Below are 19,013 nucleotides of genomic sequence, written 5' to 3' on the forward strand. Positions count from 1 at the left end.
ACAAACAGGTGCACTGTGGATCTAAAAATATAGCCCCACATACATCAAGAGAAGAGTCATCAAAGCTAATTTACTCATAATCCTTAAACTTCACACACAAGCATGCACACTAAATAGTGTGCACAACTTCACATGGCAATAAATAACCCAAATAAACTAAAATTCAGTTACTTTTGGTTATTAATGTTCCACAATCTACCAAAAAAAATGGATGAGCACTTTTATCTGTTACAACAAAAAATATTTGAGATATATAACAGCAATTTCATTACAAATAAAAAAATCCTTAAAATCATGAAAAATAGTTAAATATCAAACCAAGAGTTGTAGTATGATCAACAGGAGCCAACTGATAGTTGGAGTGTAATCTTTCTGCAGTACATAAGAGGGAAGTTGTTGAATTTTATTACTAATAAAATACTAATAAAATAAGAAAAAAATTCCTTAAAATTCAGATTTTTTATTTAATACCAAACCAAGCATTGTAGTATGACAATCAGGAGCCAACTCATGGCTCCAGTGAATTTGATGACACTACAGTACATAAGAGTGAAGTTTTTGAATTTTATGACTAATAAAATAATAATAAACTAATAAAAAATTCCTTAAAATTCAGATTTTTTTATTTAGTGTCAAACCAAGAGTTGTAGTATGACCAGCAGGAGACAACTGAAGGCTCCAATGGTTTTGGTGACACTACAGTACATAAGAGTAAAGTTAAGTTATTTAATTTTATTACTAATAAAATAATAATAAAATAATAAAAATTCCTTAAAATTCAGATTTTGCATTTAGTGTCAAACCAAGAGTTGTAGTATGACCAGCAGGAGACGATTGATGGCTGCAGTAAATTTGGTGACACTACAGTGTATAAAAGTTAGGTTATTGAATATTTGTGTAGTGCGTCTCTTCGCTGTTGCAGCGGTTTTGCTATTTGCAGACGGTCCCTGTTCACTCGTCGCACAGCCGGCTGCTCATAGACATCAATGTTATTTCTGTAGCTTGAAAGACAGCGACTTTTGATAAAACTGGCCTTGTAGCACATTGTCTAGCTTACAATGATTTGAAAGAGGCATTGTTTATGTTTTTACAATGTATATCTCATGAGTTATTGATGCCGGAAGTCCGAATCTGTGAATATCTTGCCAACTTTACCTAATTGGTGCACTCTGCATCATTATTTCAGTCGTTATTTTTGAAACTTGTCATAATAAAACATGTTGAGTAACCTCTGAGAAACCTATATGAATTTGTGTCTTTGGTTATAGATAGTATTTGGTAATATAACAATTTTCTATCCATACAGAGAAGGCGTACTTTAAATGTATTGAAATTATAAGGCATCTTTGAGTAAACTTCGAGTATGTCATTGCCGGGCCGAGTGTCCTGGTTTTCAGCAATCAAATTATGGTCACCCTATATTTCGTGTACAAGTCAGTCAGCCAGGACATGAACATGCAAACTTTGCTTCCAGCTCACATTTAACTGGTATTTAACTGTTAAAGGTAGTGTATATATATATATATATATATATATATATATATATATATATATATATATATATATATATATATATATATATATATATATATATATATATATATATATATATATATATATATATATAAATATAAACCAACAGGATTGTAAAGTTAAGAAGAAAGTCTGGGCGTCAGTCAGCCTTTAAATATAAGCAAATATGTCCCAAATTAATTAAAAGATTACTACTGCGCAGAAAAGTATGGAGGACTAAAAGTGCCAAAATTAAATAAATAAATACATCATTAAATAATTAATTAAATATGTCATTAATTAATTAAAATTGGAATTAAATATTTCATTAATTAATTAAAATTGGAATTAAATATTTCATTAATTAATTAAAATTGGAATTAAATACTTAAATGTGTTATTAAATAAATATATCATTAAATAATTAAATATGTCATTAATTAGTTAAAATTGGAATTAAATATGTCATTAATTAATTAAAATTGGAATTAAATACATAAATGTGTTATTAAATATGTCATTAATTTATTAAAATAACAATTATTTTAAGTAAAAAACATATTTCATTATTTCACGATTTAATTAATTATTTCATGGTCCTTGTGTTGCAGTGGATCATGAATTAATTTTATCTGTCAACCTCGCCCGTCAAAGTCCATGGGCGGGACTAACGTGAATCTAGTCTAATCCACTGCTTTTGTCTGCCTTGAAACCGGAAGTAGAAGTCTTTCTAAACATGGAGGCAGTGTAGAGGGAGAGTCGCTGTGAACTTTCTAGAGAGTTGGTGAGAGATCTTTTAGACCTTGCAGAGTATGTGGAAGCAGGACCTGCTGACCGCGAGCATGTAGCGTGTAAAGCAGAGGAATTTATTGAAGTTGTTGAAGTTATTTCCGCACTTTCCGACCAAGATGTTGACCGTAGAGTGACTGCAAATTTAGAGGAAGTACTCCGCCGGTTTTCTGGTACCAGGGTGCAACAGGAGCACACACAGGGACCAGGGCGTTTGGCATACCGAGGGAAGTTCTGGAACATCACGTTCTTTGTGGATTACCAGCCTGTCAAATTGCAGCGATGCTCGGAGTGTCGAGCGCTTTTCCTTTAGGACCTACTCGGCGCGGCACGGCTCCGCTCGTCTTTGTTTAGCCGCGATTCCACAAGCATCTACTCGGCACGGTACGGCTCGTCTCATCTTTGTTAGCGAGCGTTTCCATACGGACTAATTTTCAGCACCTTCTCGGCTGAGGTTCCCAGCGAGCTGAGATGAGCCGATAATGTGGCGTTTACATAGTGCAGGCCACTGATTGGACAGGGAGTGACGACACAGAGCAACTTCAGCACGAAAACAAAATCCTGCATTAAAAAATGACTGTAAACAGCGACGGTGTGCATTGCTCTTCACGAAACTCTCTGTTCTTCATAATTTTAATGTGACAGCCAGACCTGTACCGTGGGTGAATGAAGAGGTCGAGACTTTGTCTTTGGTGGTGGACCAAAGAATACAGAGAGAGCTGGACGGAGAAAGTTTATCAGGAGGTCTCTGAGCGGATGGCCGCTCACATATACAGTAGACTGTATATAAAGAGGACAGAAGCAGTGTAGGGAGAAGCTGAAAAAGCTCAAAAGTGACCATCGGTCCACCCAGGACCACAACGGCCGGCGTGGGTCAACCAGGAGGTGTTGGAAGAGGTTTCATGGAAGCTATTTACTGGCACCGCACCGCCAGCAACAGGAGGGAGACTCAGCCGCTGCATTGTTGGAGACGTTCGAGGACGGTGAGTGTTTTGTGACTTCAAGAAACTTATACATCATTTATTCCATTGGTGGCAAGCTTCTTTTAAGCAAACAAGTATTTTTAGAAAGTAACGTCGTTGTCTCCTGTAGCAGACAATAAGATAGCTAGTTAGCCATCGGCGCTAACTCCGTGCTCTGCTTGTATTTCGTGCTGCTGTTTCTAACGTTTAGCTCTCAGAAGCTAATACTTCAGTCAGCATGCCGTGTTTTTCTTGTACTTAGAGTGAGTGTTTATTTCTGTTCAAGAATCCCTTTCCACATGCGAAGCCTACTCCACCTCCGTCGCGGAGCCCCCGGCTGCCCTGTCTCCTCTCCAGCACCAGCTCGGACACCGACACCAGCACGTCACAGCAACGTCTTATCACCGTTAAGACACGGTAAACAGAGAGCATGGTTGATTTTCGTATTATTATTACTACAGGTGTAAATGCCTGCAAGCATGATCAGAACAGTGAGACCAACGACCAAGAATTCAGGCAGGTGTAAATGCAAACTGTGCAGCATGCCAGCTCAGGAACGCCTGATGAAAGCTACATGTAGCTGCAGTGACACATAAACAGAACACATGCAGCTGCATTTATTTTCTATTGATTTAACAAGTAAGTCACTCTAATTAATTTACGTTCTGGTGCGGTGTAGTATTGCAACCATTCTTCTTATAGTCACTAGGTAGCTGTGAAACTGAATGAAAATATACATAAAAATGAGAAAACACAGCTCTTCTTAGCAACTCCAAAATGTGCACAGGATGAAATGAAGTTCACACCACGTCGTTTTTGTTTGTGGTGGAGGAGTTACTGCTTGTGCTTTGGTTAAAGCAAAGAGTGCCAGAAGTTTATTAAAGTATCAAAGACATGATCATGATTGAAAATGGATGGACGGGTGGCTAAACACATCACATCATAGCTGTGGAGTCCTTCCAGCTCCTGGGGACTACAATCTCTCAGGACCTCCTGAAAAAGGCTCAGCAGAGGATGTATTTCCTACAACAGCTGAGGAGACATGGCCTGCCACATGAGCTGTTGATCCAGTTCTACACTGCAGTCATACAATCTGTCCTGTGCACCTCTGGATCAACCACACAGCAGGACAGAAACAGACTACAGCCCATAGTACGGACTGCAGAAAACATCATCAGAGACCCCACTCACCCTGGACATTTGGACTACAGAGCCCTGTACACAAAAATCACCACTACTGTGTTTATAGCAATTACCATTTTGCTAATGTGTTCATACATTCCAGTCTAGCTGTACATTTCTGTTTATATTGTGTTCTATTTTACTATTTCTTTTTCCTCCCTGTTCCTCTTTCTATTGTTTATTTTTTATTATTCTCTTCCATATTCCTAGGATGACACCAACAGCCGAAACCAAATTCCGTGTATATTGTGTACTTACTTGGCCATTAAAGCTGACTCTGATCACTTTTCTGTCTTTGGTCTAGGCAAGAGGAAAGAGGGCCACAGAAAACTGGACCTTCCTAGCGTACTTGTGGAGATGCAGGCTGAGGAGGAGTGGAGTCATGCCCAGCATGATGAGAACATCTGGTTGCTCCTCAGCGAGGCAAGAGAGAATGAAGCGGCCTTGCAGCGGGAGGAGATGGCCCAGAATACTGCCTTCAACCAGTCATTCCTGGGTGTGCTGGGGTAGCTGGGTAGGCAGTGGGCAGCCGGCGAGTGTGAGCGAGTCCACCTCCCATAGACTTGAGATTTACAAGTGCTGGTCATATAATTAGAATATCATGAAAAAGCTCGTCTTTTGGACAACTGTCAGGTCAGCAGTCTTCCCCATGATTGTGTAGCCTACAGAACTAGGCTGAGAGACCATATAAAGGCCTTTGCAGGTGTTTTGAGTTAATTAGCTGATTAGAGGTGTCTTCAATATTGAACCTTTCTACAATATTCTAATTTTCAGAGATACCAAATTTGAGATTTTTGTTAGTATTCAGGTATAATCATCAAAGTTAAGAGAAATAAACATTTGAAATATATCAGTCTGTGTAATGAATGAGTATAATATACAAGTTTCACTTTTTGAATGGAATTACTGAAATAATGAACAACTTTTTTCATGATATTCTAATTATATGACCAGCACCTGTAGTTGTATATAGTTTTACTTTTAGTCCTCCACTGTAGGAGAGGCCCACCACAGTTTGTACTTTGCACATTGTAAATAGTTTTGATTTTGCTGCTGACTAATAAACTATTTTGTGACTTATGTGACTGCATCATAACTTCTCATTTTGTCTGTTAAGACACTGGTAGAAAAAGAGTCAACAGTCTGAACCAAACAATTCTATATTCCCTAATAATGTATTTGTGTTTAATGGGATTTAACATGTTTTAACACAAATTCCTTTATGGTTCATAATTCTGGTGACTGAATTACACCAAAGCAATACTGATTTATCAAACTGGAATTTTCTTAAAACAGCTGTTTTAATGTTTTGGCGTTTAATTTTTTATTTAATCTTGCTAACCTTCACAAACAAACAATAGTATAGACACATCTACAAAAGTTTATTGTCAGAATTGCATTAAAGAAAACAATAGCGGTCCGGGGACCGAAAAACAGAAGTATAACAAGAAGAATGTCTAACTTCTGCATGACACGTAGTGCATCAGTGCATCCTGTACATCTCTGCCCTCCTCCTCTACACCTTGTGCTACTGCAGGCTCATGTGCTGCTGCTTCAGGTAAATCCCATGAAGTCTCATCAGAGAGCATCTGAAACACATACACAGCATACATATTTTAATACCTAATAGCGACAAACTGCAGCCATTACAGGGTCGTTCACAGGACTGATACACGATAGCTAGCGAACTAGCATTAGCTTACCCTCATATGTCGTCTAGTTCATATCCTCTTGTCTTCGGCTTGATACTGCTGCATCGCCTCCCAAACTCTCCTGTGTGTCTCCTCAGTGTTTCGACTCGTCGCTCTCAGCTTTCTCCGACTCTTCTATTACTCTGAATCTGACAGAAAGCCACAGACCGAGCAGCAGGTGTACTATCGCCTCCATGTACATTGTTGCATTGCGTTTGTGTCGCACAGAAATGACGGTAAGGGACTTTCGGACCGCCGTGCTATGACGACTCCACCCACGATGAGGTGGTTCTCAATGTAATGGAAAAACAACTAAACCGAGACGAGCCGTGGCGCGCCGAGTAGATGCTAAAGGAAACGCTAAAGGAAAATTTGTCTTGCACCACATGTATCAACATTTGGGAAAGAGGACCGAGTCTTTAGCGGTTGCTAATAAAGTTTTGTTTTATTGAGTATCCAAACCAACGTAGAGGTGAATAGCGCCACCCAGTGTATCGGAATGTGTTCACAAGCTCTGCGTCAATCCATTATCTGGAATCGATTTGCCTTGACTTGATGTGCAGGGTAACCAATCAGGTGTTAGGATCCGCCCACCGACTTTGACGGGCGAGGTTGACAGATAAAATTAATTCATGATCCACTGCAACACAAGGACCATGAAATAATTAATTAAATCGTGAAATAATGAAATATGTTTTTTACTTAAAATAATTGTTATTTTAATAAATTAATGACATATTTAATAACACATTTATGTATTTAATTCCAATTTTAATTAATTAATGACATATTTAATTCCAATTTTAACTAATTAATGACATATTTAATTATTTAATGATATATTTATTTAATAACACATTTAAGTATTTAATTCCAATTTTAATTAATTAATGACATATTTAATTCCAATTTTAATTAATTAATGAAATATTTAATTCCAATTTTAATTAATTAATGAAATATTTAATTCCAATTTTAATTAATTAATGACATATTTAATTAATTATTTAATGATGTATTTATTTATTTAATTTTGGCACTTTTAGTCCTCCATAGAAAAGAGGGCTGTGTTCTTGTCCAAATGATGATAAAATGAAGTTCACAGTGCGAGTATTTTATGTTGTTCTATTTTCGGTGTCTTGTCGCGCCTGGATGACGTCAGCCAGACGTTTCCATCATGGCGGCGGAGGGATGTGAGGAGATGAGCGGCAACGGGGAGCTCGAAGATTCTCCAGGTAGTTTGATTCACGTCCATGAACCTGCAGCTCGTAGTTGGGTGTCGTTTTACAGATTTTGCTGAGTTTCGGTGTTACCTGCAAGTGTTTTAAAAATAAATCCTCCAAACGGACCCATTGTAAGCAAGCATGACAAGCTAAGCTAAGCTAACGTGATTTCAACTACACACAGCACGAAACGGCGCAATATCCTGTTAACTAACTTTAACTAACTTATTTTACAGTGTTTTACAAAGTGGTTGGTCGTTGCTGCTCACTTTCAGTCACAAATTAGTAGAATAATGCTCACAAGAGCCCAGAGGTGCTGCAGACTGCACGTCTAAACTCAGTCCACTGAGCTCTTAATGAATGAAACAAACCTCTGTAGGCAGGTGTTTATTTTTTTAAGAGTAAAATCCTTAATGCAAAGTGTTTGATTGTTTGTTGGGTATTTTAGTGATGGTTTAAACACCAGCCGCAGGCAGTAATTGGTGTGTGTCCCGGTTTGACAGCTGGGTGTCATCTTGAAGTTTCAGATTTTGGACAACCAGTTCCTCGTCATTGCATTCAGCTGTTTATTTATTCATTCATGCACCGTGCATTATAGTAAACTTGCAAAAATGTATGATAGTTGGCACTGTTTTTTTTTAATGTCAGAAGGCATTTTCGATGAAACTGTCCACAGAGCATCCATAACATCCATAGCATCCATGTTACATCTATTTCAAGGTTCAGTGCACTTTTTTCTTTCTCCTCCTTTAAATATATCCCTAAGGTATTGTATACCTAGTGCTACATCAGAAGTGCATAGATATTTTACTTGTTTTTATATTGTGCTAAGTAAGATGGCAAAAAATGACAGCGAACCTCACGATTTCCTTTGCCACCACACCTCACGAACAATGCACAATAACTGTACTAAATGAATTATAAAATGTGTTATTGTTGGGGTTAAACATGTTTCAAAATATAGTGAGAAAAAACAAAATGACAACAGCAGGCTCAGTTACTTCAGGTAAATGCTCTGCTCTTAAACATTTAAAGTCATTTTGAAAAACCTCTATTGTGTCAGGACTTCTTTGTCACAAAAATCCATTAGGATTACAGGTAATTGCTGTTGTTTTTTCTATCAACATTACTGTTTGTAAAAAAAAATTAAGAATGAAAGTTTAAAAAAAGATGGAAAAACCTTAATCATGCATATGGATACACCTACACTAACATGTATACATTTTTGAAAAAGGTGTTGGTTAAATCTCCTCTGAAAGGTTCACACTGGGTATGTTTCTATGTCTGTTTGCTCTCTTAAAATCTACCTCTACCCCTCTGTAAATTATTTGAGTGTTGCTAATTTCCCGAATTTAGTTTATTGTCTCATATCTTAAACATGTAACCAGCATTTTTATACTCTTCTTTTCTAACTTCATAGGCTAATTTCTCCATGTCCGTAATTTCCTCTACATTTACTTTCCATTTTCTAAGTCAGTTCAGTGGCTGTGTATTTAGAAATCATAGGCTGTGACATTCTCTTGCAGTCTGTGTTTGTCAGCCAGTAGAAGAAGTGCTAAAATGACTGCTTTACTTCGTCGTTTGACAGAAAATTAATCTGTACTAACAACAAAGGAGTTTCATGAGCTAAAGTATACAAACTGAAGATGTTATTAAGCAAACCTGCCGAACATTAAGTGTTTTTAGCTTCTAATATGAGATATTTCGCTTCCCTGTTTTATTTTATACAAAAATCTAAGCCTTTTTTATTTTTATTTTTTGTGGCGAGATAACTGAAAAATTCACACACTGGCTTTCGGCACTTCCTGATGTTCTCACTCACTGTATTCTGACATTTTCTAAATTAAACAACAACAAACAAACTTTAAATAATAGACACATTAAGCAGTTGTGTAAATACATTTGTTGCTTCTGTTCAGTCAACCCAAAGTACTTCACTCCGGTAGTGCAAGATGCATTTCAATTTCATGGATCACTTGTGAGTTAAGGAGCATTGCTGGTGAGTCAAATTCCAAATCAGGGTTCATTTGATACGGAAGAATTGCTTTGGTTTCTCTATAATGTTCAGCATTAAAAGCAGCCAGTAATGACAGTCATTTCTATTAATGTAAATTTTATATTTCATCTTCTCTTTCAGCCATGGATGCCTCTGAGGTTCCACCACCACCTCCGACTGAGATGTCAGAGATGTCGGAGGAGAACGGCAGCGCTGCTGTGGCCCCTGAGGTTCCTGTAGGCCCCGACCCTGCTTCCTTCTCCGTTCCTCCAGCTGCAGAGGACGAGGAGGGGGAACTACCTGCAGACTTTGAGCGTCTGTGGAAAGCTGCTCATGACAATCCTCAAGACTTCACCAGCTGGACCGATCTGCTGCAATACTGCGAACAAGAGGTTTGTTGTTTTGACTAGACAGAGAAAGAAAATGTAGTGTAACGTCATATTGTTCCTCAGCAAAGACACATTTAGATCTAAAACTTAAAAATATTGGCTTCTAGCGTCCCCATGAGGCCACAAACATTGTTTGGTACCCTCATACAACATTTGAACTATATTTATCTCATTTATTCAGAGTCACGTCACAGCTTCTCGCAGATCGCTAGAGGCCTTCCTCATTCGCTATCCGCTTTGCTATGGCTACTGGAAGAAATTTGCAGATCTGGAGCGCCGGGCAGGATTCAACGACAAAGCAGAGGAGGTATAGCAAGAGAGAGTTTACAGTTCTGACTTTCTTCTTCTTCCTCACATTTACATGAATGGTTTTCTATGAGGGGAGTGTTTTTCACAGTTTTTTTAATAGCATAATGATTGTGTTGTGTTAGGTGTGTATTCAGGGTCTTCAGTCAATCCCTCTGAGTGTAGATCTGTGGATTCACTACATCAATCTGCTGTTGGGAACGCTGGACATGAACCTGCCCGAGTCGCCAAAGCGGATTCGCAGGTAAGCCAACATCCGCACACACACATTTAAGCAGATCATTTTCCTGATTTCACACAGATTTTGAGTCCTTATGCATCCAAAATTTGTGTTTTCTGCTGCACTGTTTAGATTTACAATAAATTATGTTCTTTTGCTCTGACAACAACTTTAGTTCCACATCAAAGAGGGAGAGAATTCAAAAAAGCTGCTGATCATGAACCAGAGTTGTTTTGTTGTGCTGTTAGTAAATTATTTAGCTTTAACCTATTTCCTTCTAAGTATTAACAAGATTACTTTTAGTAGGATTACTTTGCTGAAGTTGTTAGCTGACAGACTACACTATTAACTCCAATATTTTGTTTTTAATTCATATTTTATCTCAACCATCAGTAAATTTAGTGTCACGACTCTATTGTTTGACCCTTTTTCGATCTGAAAAAGTTCAAACAAGATTTAGTCCAGAGCAATATAATTCTGGTTTCTTGTCTTAATTGTTTTCCAATCTCAACCCTCAGTGTGTTTGAGGATGCAATTGCGGCAGCAGGTCTGGACTTTCACTCTGATCGGCTTTGGGATCTGTATGTTGAGTGGGAGAAGGAGCAGGGCAACATGAAGAACGCAGCAGCCGTCCTGGACAGAGTCCTCAAAGTCCCCACTCAGCTTTACAACACCCACTACGACAAGTAAGACCACCACCCAGCTGAAATGTCGTAAAAACATTGATGCAAATCTGTTTTTGTCAGTAGAAGTTTTACTTTTTAAATAAGCAATATTATCTTCGAATTTTGTGAACCATTTAGTATTTTCAGTTGTTTCAGTCTGTTATTCTCCCAAAAATGTGAAACATGAAAGGCATTATCTAATATCTAGTGTGCTTTCGTGACAATACAATCAGGTGTGTAGACTTTCTAGAGGAACATTTAATCAATTGTTTTGTGATTATTTTTTTTTTAATTCACCTCTTATTTGAACACTTCTTCTCTTTATCAATCTGTTTCTTCTTGTTCCGTCCTCTCTCAGGTTTAAGGAACACCTAAACGGCCACGAGCCTAAAGAGGTGCTTTCTTCAGAGGAGTACGAGGAGCTGAGGACGATGTGCCGTCAGAATCAGAAGGCCGAACGAGCCGAACAGGCCCAGGAGGAGGAGGAGGAGAGGCCGCCAGGGGAGGAAGAACCTGCCACACCCGAGGGTACAGACAGTGTGAGTAACACCCACACGCCTCACACTAGGAGGAGGTTTCACAACATTTATAAAAATACTTGTAAAGCATAGTAAACAGGGGCTCAAATAGATGATTTTTTAACAATAATTTGGACTCTCTGTGTTCAGGAGGAATTGATGCAGAAGATTAGGGAACAAGTGCTGGTTCGCAGGGACAAAGTTTACCAGGACAACGAGGGAGAAGTTCGCAAGAGATGGCACTTTGAAGACGCTGTAAGTTAACGCTGTTTTTCTTCTTCTACCATCCACTGCTTTTCCTCCCTTTCTTATTCTTTCACTTTCTATTTTTTTGATAATTCAGCTTGTTGTTCTGAATTAGAGGTTGTGTACTTGAAATTGTCAACATACATAATACCTGAGTGGAGGTTCTAGTAGAAAAACTACTTTCTTTAAGAAGGAACAACACTTTCATATGCAAAAATCTGTCTTCTAATTGGTAGAAGAATCCAAACTCAAATGCTAAATGTCATCTATAGACAAGCATCTATACAAGAGCTTTGACTAAATTGGACACAGTCTAAATTTGAAACTGTGACATCAGAGAATAAATAAAGAACATACATTTGATCTCAGCATTCAGTGTCTCATATTTTCAGTTATCTGTGCAACAGACAAAATTAAGTGGATTTCTAAAAATCCTTTTTTTAAAAACCAAAACCAGAATTCTCAAAATTTTGTTTTTATTTTCACATTCAAATGTTTTCATATTTGTCCGTATCTTTTCCTGCAAATATCTTTTTATGTTTATGTTTATGTTTATATTCTTTCTAGCAGTGTTTAAAACGTGAAATTTCAGAGCACAAATGTGTTTGAGGGTTTGAAGAATGAATGGAGGGAACAGTGGTTCATAAAATGAATAAATTATGAGCCTAATGAGCTGAAGGCGACAAGCCAGATGGATGATGATGATGGTGCATATTGTGACTTGTTTCAGAAAGACATTAATGCCAAACCTAATTGTTTTTAAATGCGAATCCTCGTGTTAATTTGAAAGATTTAAATGTAAAAATGGAAACGATATAATCTTCTCAGCCTTTCTTTTGTTGGAAACCATAGTCTGGGATTTGTATCCAAACCAATCCATAAAGTGTGTCCATTGCAACTGTTCTTCAAATTTTTCAACACCCTCTCTGGTGATTCTAAACATCATATACAGCAAGGCTTGCCAGATCAGTGAAAAAAGATAGTAACAATGATATGAAAATCGAACTATAACTTACTCATTGCATTGCTTTTTAAAAATGATATGGTCACATGCACTGTTGAGCGTGGAGCCATAGTTCAAACAAAGGTGAATAAAGTAGGTCTGCTTTATAAATACAAAATATAGGATTCTTCATGGCTGTATAAAATTATATATACAATGCACTCTATTCAGTCACATCTGATTTCCTCTTTTGTTCTCTCTTTGCAGATCAAGCGGCCATACTTCCATGTGAAGCCACTTGACCGCCTCCAGCTCCGGTCCTGGCACTCCTACCTGGACTGGGAGATCGCTCAGCTGAACGCAGACACCAAAGACCCCAGCCAAGGTCTGCCGCCTGTGTTGAACAGTCTCTGTGGTTTCATGAATTTGTGAAAGAATCTGAAGCTTTGACATCACTGTCTCCTATTAGATCCAAACCAAGCAGCCACAGAGGGGTCAGAGGTCACGACCCAGCCTCAGGAGGCATCAGAAGATCCTGCGGTTGCCCAGGACGACCACCGAGTTCGCATTCTCTTTGAGCGCTGCCTAATTGCCTGTGCGCTGTATGAGGAGTTCTGGATCAGGGTAAGAAAAAGGGATCTTAGATGGTAGCATTAATACATGTGTAGCTTATGTGCTTCCCTTCCCTGTGTAACGTTTGCTTGTTGTGTGCGTGTGTGTTTTGTTCAGTACATTCAGTATCTGGAGCCGCAGAGTGTGGACGAGGCTCGGGCTGTTTATAAACGAGCCTGTGAGGTCCACCTGGCTTACAAACCCAACATCCACATGCAATGGGCCACCTTCGAAGAGAGGCACGGTACGACAAAACATCAACACACACCATTCATATTATTCTTTGAAATATAAACAGTGTTAACAACATAAAATGAAATTGTTCAAGATCACAGTCAGGACTAACATCACTTGACAAACATCGCCCCAAAAAGATCTTTACGGTCAGTCAGAGTCCATCCATCCATTATCCAGACACCGCTTAATCCTCATTCCTCACTCGAATTCACACCTAAGGACAATTTAGAACCACCACATAACCTGAGCATGTTTTTGAATTGTGGGAGGAAGCCAGAGAACCCAGAGAAAACCCACGCATGCACAGAGAACATGCAAACTCCATGCAGAAAAGCCCCAGGAAGACGGGGACGCGAACCAGGCATCTTCTAGCTGCAAGGCGAAAATGCTAACCACCAAGCCACTGTGCAGCCCTGTCAGTCAAAGTAAAACTGAAAAATAAAGGAGCTGTCATAATAGCAATTTCCATTATTTTGTATCACCAAAAGCTGTGAAAGTGATACTTTTTATTCTACTTAAAGCAAACTATTAGATGCCTGTGTTGCCTGTATTCCATTCATAAGAACTTCTCCATATTCTCCATCAGGTGACTTAACTGAGGCTCGGCGAGTGTTGGAAGCCCTGGAGAAAACTCTGCCAGGCTTGGCGGTTGTCCGTCTCCGCAGAGCCGCTTTAGAGAGACGAGCGGGCCAGCTGGACCAATCAGAGGCCTTGCTGAGGGAGGCGGTGGCAGAATCCAAAGAGAAGCCCACGTTACACGCTTTCTACTCCATCAAGTTGGCTCGTTTGCTGCTGAAACTGGGCAGAAACCCCAGCAGAGCCCGCAGGGTTTTACAGGACGCGCTGGAAATTAGTCCGGTGAGATAATTCACAAGATCCGCAGTAACACCTGTAAAGACCTCAGCCAATAACACCATCAAAGGATTTCAATCAATCTTCTTTTAACCATTCATCCTAAAAAGATCTTTGTAACAGTGATTTAGTGATAGTGTCACAGGTAGACTTTGATTGGCCATAAATGATGGGTTTCATACATTGTAGACACACAGTAACTATAGGTGTTAACTTTACCCATCCTTCCCTCAGGATAACGATAAACTGCACATGAACCTGTTGGAGCTGGAGGTGTCGGGGGAACCCTGGACGTCAGCGGAGGCGGTGCAGGAGTGTGTGACGCGAGCCCTGGCAGCTCCACTCGCCCCACACACCAAGATCATGTTCTCACAAAGAGGCCTGCAGTTTGTAGAAGACTACAGCAACTCTATCCAGAGGTCTGCATCAGTCCTAAATATTTTAAATCAAGTTTTAAACCCTGATGGTGCACAGCAAACCATTCATCATCTGTTAATCTTCACTGTTTGTGTGCGTTTGTCCTCTGCAGTGTGCTGTCGGTATATGAGGAGCACCAGAAGCTGCTGAACGAGCTGGGAGGAACCAAGAGAGGAGCAGAGAACGGGTGAGAGAGACAGAGGAACTAGATAGCTAAAGTTAAATGGATCAAAGAAACATTTCTCTTGGATTTACACCTGCACTATTTAGTAGAATAACACATGGTTCGAACGTCATGAAGTCAAAGGAGTCCCAATGTAGTACCTAGTTTCAGTTTAACACTTTAGAGCATGTTCTTTTTTCAAAACCAAGAATTCACGCCACTGTATTTTAAATGTTCGCTAATTTTTAAGAACACAATTGTGACTCCTATGTGTGATTTAAAAACTCAATTGAGCGTCAACATATTGTACGCTGATTAGACACAATATTTAAAAAACCTCTGACAGTTAAAATGATACCTGGTGAGGGTTGAGATCTATTACGCACCAGTTTTTGAAGTTGGAATCAAGAAAAATGGGTGAATGTAAGGATCTGGGCAACTCTCTTCAGAGGCGTCATTGAATCCATGTCGTAACAGGTCAGGGAGACCTACACATGATGTGCTGGATCAATGAGTTAGTTCTGTAACCAAACAGTTTATTAAACAACCATTTTGTGCAGAAACAAAAGATTTAAAGTACAGTTAAGGCGTAATCAAAGAAATATTAGGAGATTTTGCCCTTGAATAAAAAAACTAGTTAATTAAAACTCACCTCAGTGTAAAGACAAATGATCTTTTCTCAACTTGCCGCCATTCAATTGTAATTTTATTCATTTTCATCCCACCTACCTTATTGCTGATGTCTTTTAAAGTCAAACAGTATTATATAGGATTATTGTGCCGTGTAAATAAGATTTAAAACTAAGATTACTTGACAATCTGTCTTCAAAGGGACGAACCAGACGATCCAGAAAAACTGAGCAAAAGTGAAGACGGTTCTGCTGTCGCTGTGTCTGCACCTCCCACTATGCCACACGTCCCCATCACCACGCCTCCTCCAAACATGATGGGCACCGACATGAGCGCACAGGCCGGCTACGGAGCATACAGCAACTGGTACCAGGTGGGATTGAGATTTCACCACAGACGACATCATTTTAAAACTACAAGATGGTTGTTTTTATCTGCAAATGCACCAATATGCCTTGAATTAGATGCAGATAAACCATAGCCTGTCTACCTGAAGGGTTTTCTGTTAGCACTGTGGGGTCAAGGTGGGTTCATATGGTAATGTTCTGATTCTGTTCCAGCAACCACAGTACGGCAGCTACGGCTACCAGAACACCTGGAACTACAACCAGGGCTACTATCCACCCAGCTAAAGAGAGCAGCTGTGGCACCAGGAGACCACAGGAATCCATGTGACCCAGCTGAACAACAAACTGAACCACCCACTCCTGCGGGTCCACCTGCTCAAACATATCCCAGCATCCCTCTCTCCCCTCCGTCCGTCCTCGAGGTCTCTCAGTGTCATGGATTTGTGAAAACGAGGAGCGGAGCTCATTGAACACGTCGCGTCATTTCATTGTTGATTCAGCAGGCGGAGAGACGACGAAAACAGTGACGCCCATTTTCAGTACAGTGTCTCTGCATTTTAATCAGAACTATTTTTATATTTGTTGGCAAGCCGAACCCCTTTGCTCGTGTTTTAAAGTCATCCAGTGTATCCAACTTGACAGATGATGTATGAATGACATTTTGTACCATTCCACAGAGTAGGCTATGTTGTTTTTTCTAATGTACATAAAGGTGTTTTATAGTGTGTCACAACTGAGCTGTTTTGTCTCGTGTGTTTGTTTGCTTGTGTTTCCATGAAGGTAAAAAAAAAAAATCGACTGTTAAACTCACTCATTGTGAAAATCTGTTTGGAGGAGGAGGATTGTGTCCTGCTCTCGTCTGGGACTTCCTGTACTTGTCAGGTCGGGAGGAATACAACACAAGAGAAAATAAAGTGTTAGCTTGACAGGCACAAACAAGCAGGGCAAGCACTCGCATTTTCTTTGATTTTTTTTTTTAAACATTAACCCAAGCAAGCAGCGTGGCTCTGGGACAGCAGTGTTGTTGCCTCAGGCTGAGATATTGGACCTGAACTTTGGTACAGATGTCACTAGAAGATAAATCCTACAGTGAATTAGTGATCCTCTGACTTTTCACCTACTGGATGGATTGTGTTGACCTTTGCACACATTGATGACTGTCACAGGATGAACTATTACCACGCTGGTGATTCTTTGAACTTTGTGTGTAGCGCCATCATCAGGTCAGAATTAAAATTTGTCCAACGCTTTGGTTTATGACCCCATATCTGCAAATCTATTCTCAGAAGCTTCAGCAGTACTTATAATCATTCGAATTAGTATAATCTAAACTAAAATGGCAAATTTGGTATTAGTTATACTTGTCTAACAGGCATTGTGTAGATGATCATATTCTGGATTAGTTGATCAGTGTTTCCCACAACCAGTGTTCCCTGTAATTTTTCATGAGTCTGAGCAAACACACAAACTCCCTGAGCGTCCCTTGGACCACTGTGAGCAACATCAGACGTGTGCACTGTGGTCACACCAGCATCACATCCATTCAAGTTACATGGTTCATTAAAAGAATCAAATTACAGCATTTACATTTCTGTTAAAACACTTTGTCAACAGGAGCCAGTTGAAGGCTGCAGTGATTTTAGTGACACTACAATGTATAAGAGTGAAGTTATTGAATATTTGTCTCTCTTTACTGTTGCAGTGGTTTTGCAAATTGCAGACGGACCCTGTTCACTCCATAGACACCAATGTTATTCCTGTAGCTTGAAAGACAGCTACTTTTGATAAAACTGGGCTTGTAGCACATTGTCTGCCTTGCAACAATGGGAAAGAGGCACCGTTTATGTTTTGACAACCTATATCTAATGAGTTATTGATGCTGGAAGTCCAAATCTGTGAATATCTTTCCAACTTTACTGAACTTGGGGCCACTACCACCTAAGGAGTGATATATTTAATTTTGAAAAAAGTATTTAGCCATACTTAAAGCTTTAAGTGCTTTATTAACACAGAACTAAAAATTTTGTATTGTTTTATTATCACAGGTTCTGTCTGAAAAGAGGTGGCATCATTTTAAACAGTGAAATCAAACTAATAAAATGTAATGACCAACCAGTGAGCAATACTGGATTCTGCAAAAACATAAGTAACTTTTTTTAAAATCTAAATCTTATCTTAACACAGTTAATGTATTAACTTATTTTTGTGTGTATGCATGTATTTATTGATTTATTTAATACTGTTAACATATCAGAGTTCTGAGTGAATTTTTCTTAAGATAGGCAAAGGCCATTTATTGATTACATATAGGCTCTTAAATGTTTATTAAAAACTAAAAAGCATTTTAAAAAAAACAACTTAGGCATTTATTGAGTCACTAAAATACTGTAGAGTACAGACCACATCAGCATGATTATAAGCATCCTCTGGTAAATTAACAACCAGACACTGATGTCTCTCACCATATGGACTTCAGGAGATGACTGGGGGATGATAAACTGTGACCTACTGGTTGGGTTCTCTCTGTTCTCATGTTTCTTACATGTTTGTCCCCTGACAGCTGGGTCCTAATGTTTTTTGAGCAACACACCATACTATGACGTTTTTACAATGATGGTTCTACTATGAAACCAGTTTGACATGTTCAGGTGTTCTTTGTGTGAAAACTCAGAGATTTCAGGGATCAGAAGGTGGTTTTCAACTTTCTTTGTTAACTTTCTGCTTCAACTTTAAACTAAATTTCCTTGACTAACCCAGCCCTCTGGACTTCCAGTAAGCTGTGTTCCTATTGGCTGTCCAGGTGGCTGCTTGGTGTTATCAGGAACACCTGAGCAGCTCAGTGTCTTCCTGCTTTATTTGGCTGCAAACAAACATTTCCTCTGCTTCACCACTGAACTGGGTTTGACTCCGTTGCTTCAGTTTGTCCTTTAGGCGTTGGCTTGCAGCTTCCAGCAGTAAAATCGTCTTTAATGTGTTTCTTGGTGTGTTTTAGGGCTTTGTACTGGATAGTTGTCTTGGTAAATGTGGTTCTTTAGCCACAGTTAGCACATGGTACTAATGTGTGCAGTGATTAGTGGATTTGGTGCAGCTGAGTAGTGTCTTTATCTTGGCTG

The 19,013-nt window shown here is 39.2% G+C and overlaps 1 protein-coding gene and 1 long non-coding RNA gene across 2 annotated transcripts; one reads left to right on the plus strand and one right to left on the minus strand.

Moving 5' to 3' along the window:
- Positions 1-5,806: 5,806 nt before the first annotated feature.
- Positions 5,807-7,179, minus strand: LOC129350291 (uncharacterized). The gene is made up of 2 exons (XR_008603638.1): positions 6,149-7,179; positions 5,807-6,034 (listed from the first exon to the last, which is right to left on the minus strand). It is a non-coding gene; the product is annotated as an uncharacterized LOC129350291 (long non-coding RNA).
- Positions 7,180-7,283: 104 nt separating this feature from the next.
- si:ch211-114c17.1 (pre-mRNA-processing factor 39) lies at positions 7,284-16,839 on the plus strand. The gene is made up of 15 exons (XM_023282008.3): positions 7,284-7,371; positions 9,497-9,747; positions 9,926-10,051; positions 10,176-10,294; positions 10,789-10,956; positions 11,294-11,474; positions 11,604-11,708; positions 12,910-13,027; positions 13,112-13,266; positions 13,372-13,498; positions 14,078-14,349; positions 14,578-14,762; positions 14,873-14,947; positions 15,755-15,926; positions 16,114-16,839. The coding sequence occupies exons 1-15, from the start codon at positions 7,314-7,316 to the stop codon at positions 16,183-16,185; spliced, it is 2,184 nt and encodes a 727-aa protein (XP_023137776.2). The 5' UTR covers positions 7,284-7,313; the 3' UTR covers positions 16,186-16,839.
- The last annotated feature ends 2,174 nt before the right edge of the window (positions 16,840-19,013 follow it).

This window comes from Amphiprion ocellaris, chromosome 13 (assembly GCF_022539595.1).
Source record: "Amphiprion ocellaris isolate individual 3 ecotype Okinawa chromosome 13, ASM2253959v1, whole genome shotgun sequence".
In the NCBI taxonomy this organism is placed as follows: Eukaryota; Metazoa; Chordata; class Actinopteri; family Pomacentridae; genus Amphiprion; species Amphiprion ocellaris.

Excerpts from the sequence above, each read along its gene's own strand:
- si:ch211-114c17.1 (XM_023282008.3), top strand. The coding sequence starts at position 7,314 with ATGGCGGCGGAGGGATGTGAGGAGATGAGCGGCAACGGGGAGCTCGAA. Across the intron at positions 11,709-12,909 it reads GATGGCACTTTGAAGACGCT|ATCAAGCGGCCATACTTCCA; the intron begins GTAAGTTAACGC and ends CTCTCTTTGCAG. Across the intron at positions 13,499-14,077 it reads CACCTTCGAAGAGAGGCACG|GTGACTTAACTGAGGCTCGG; the intron begins GTACGACAAAAC and ends ATTCTCCATCAG.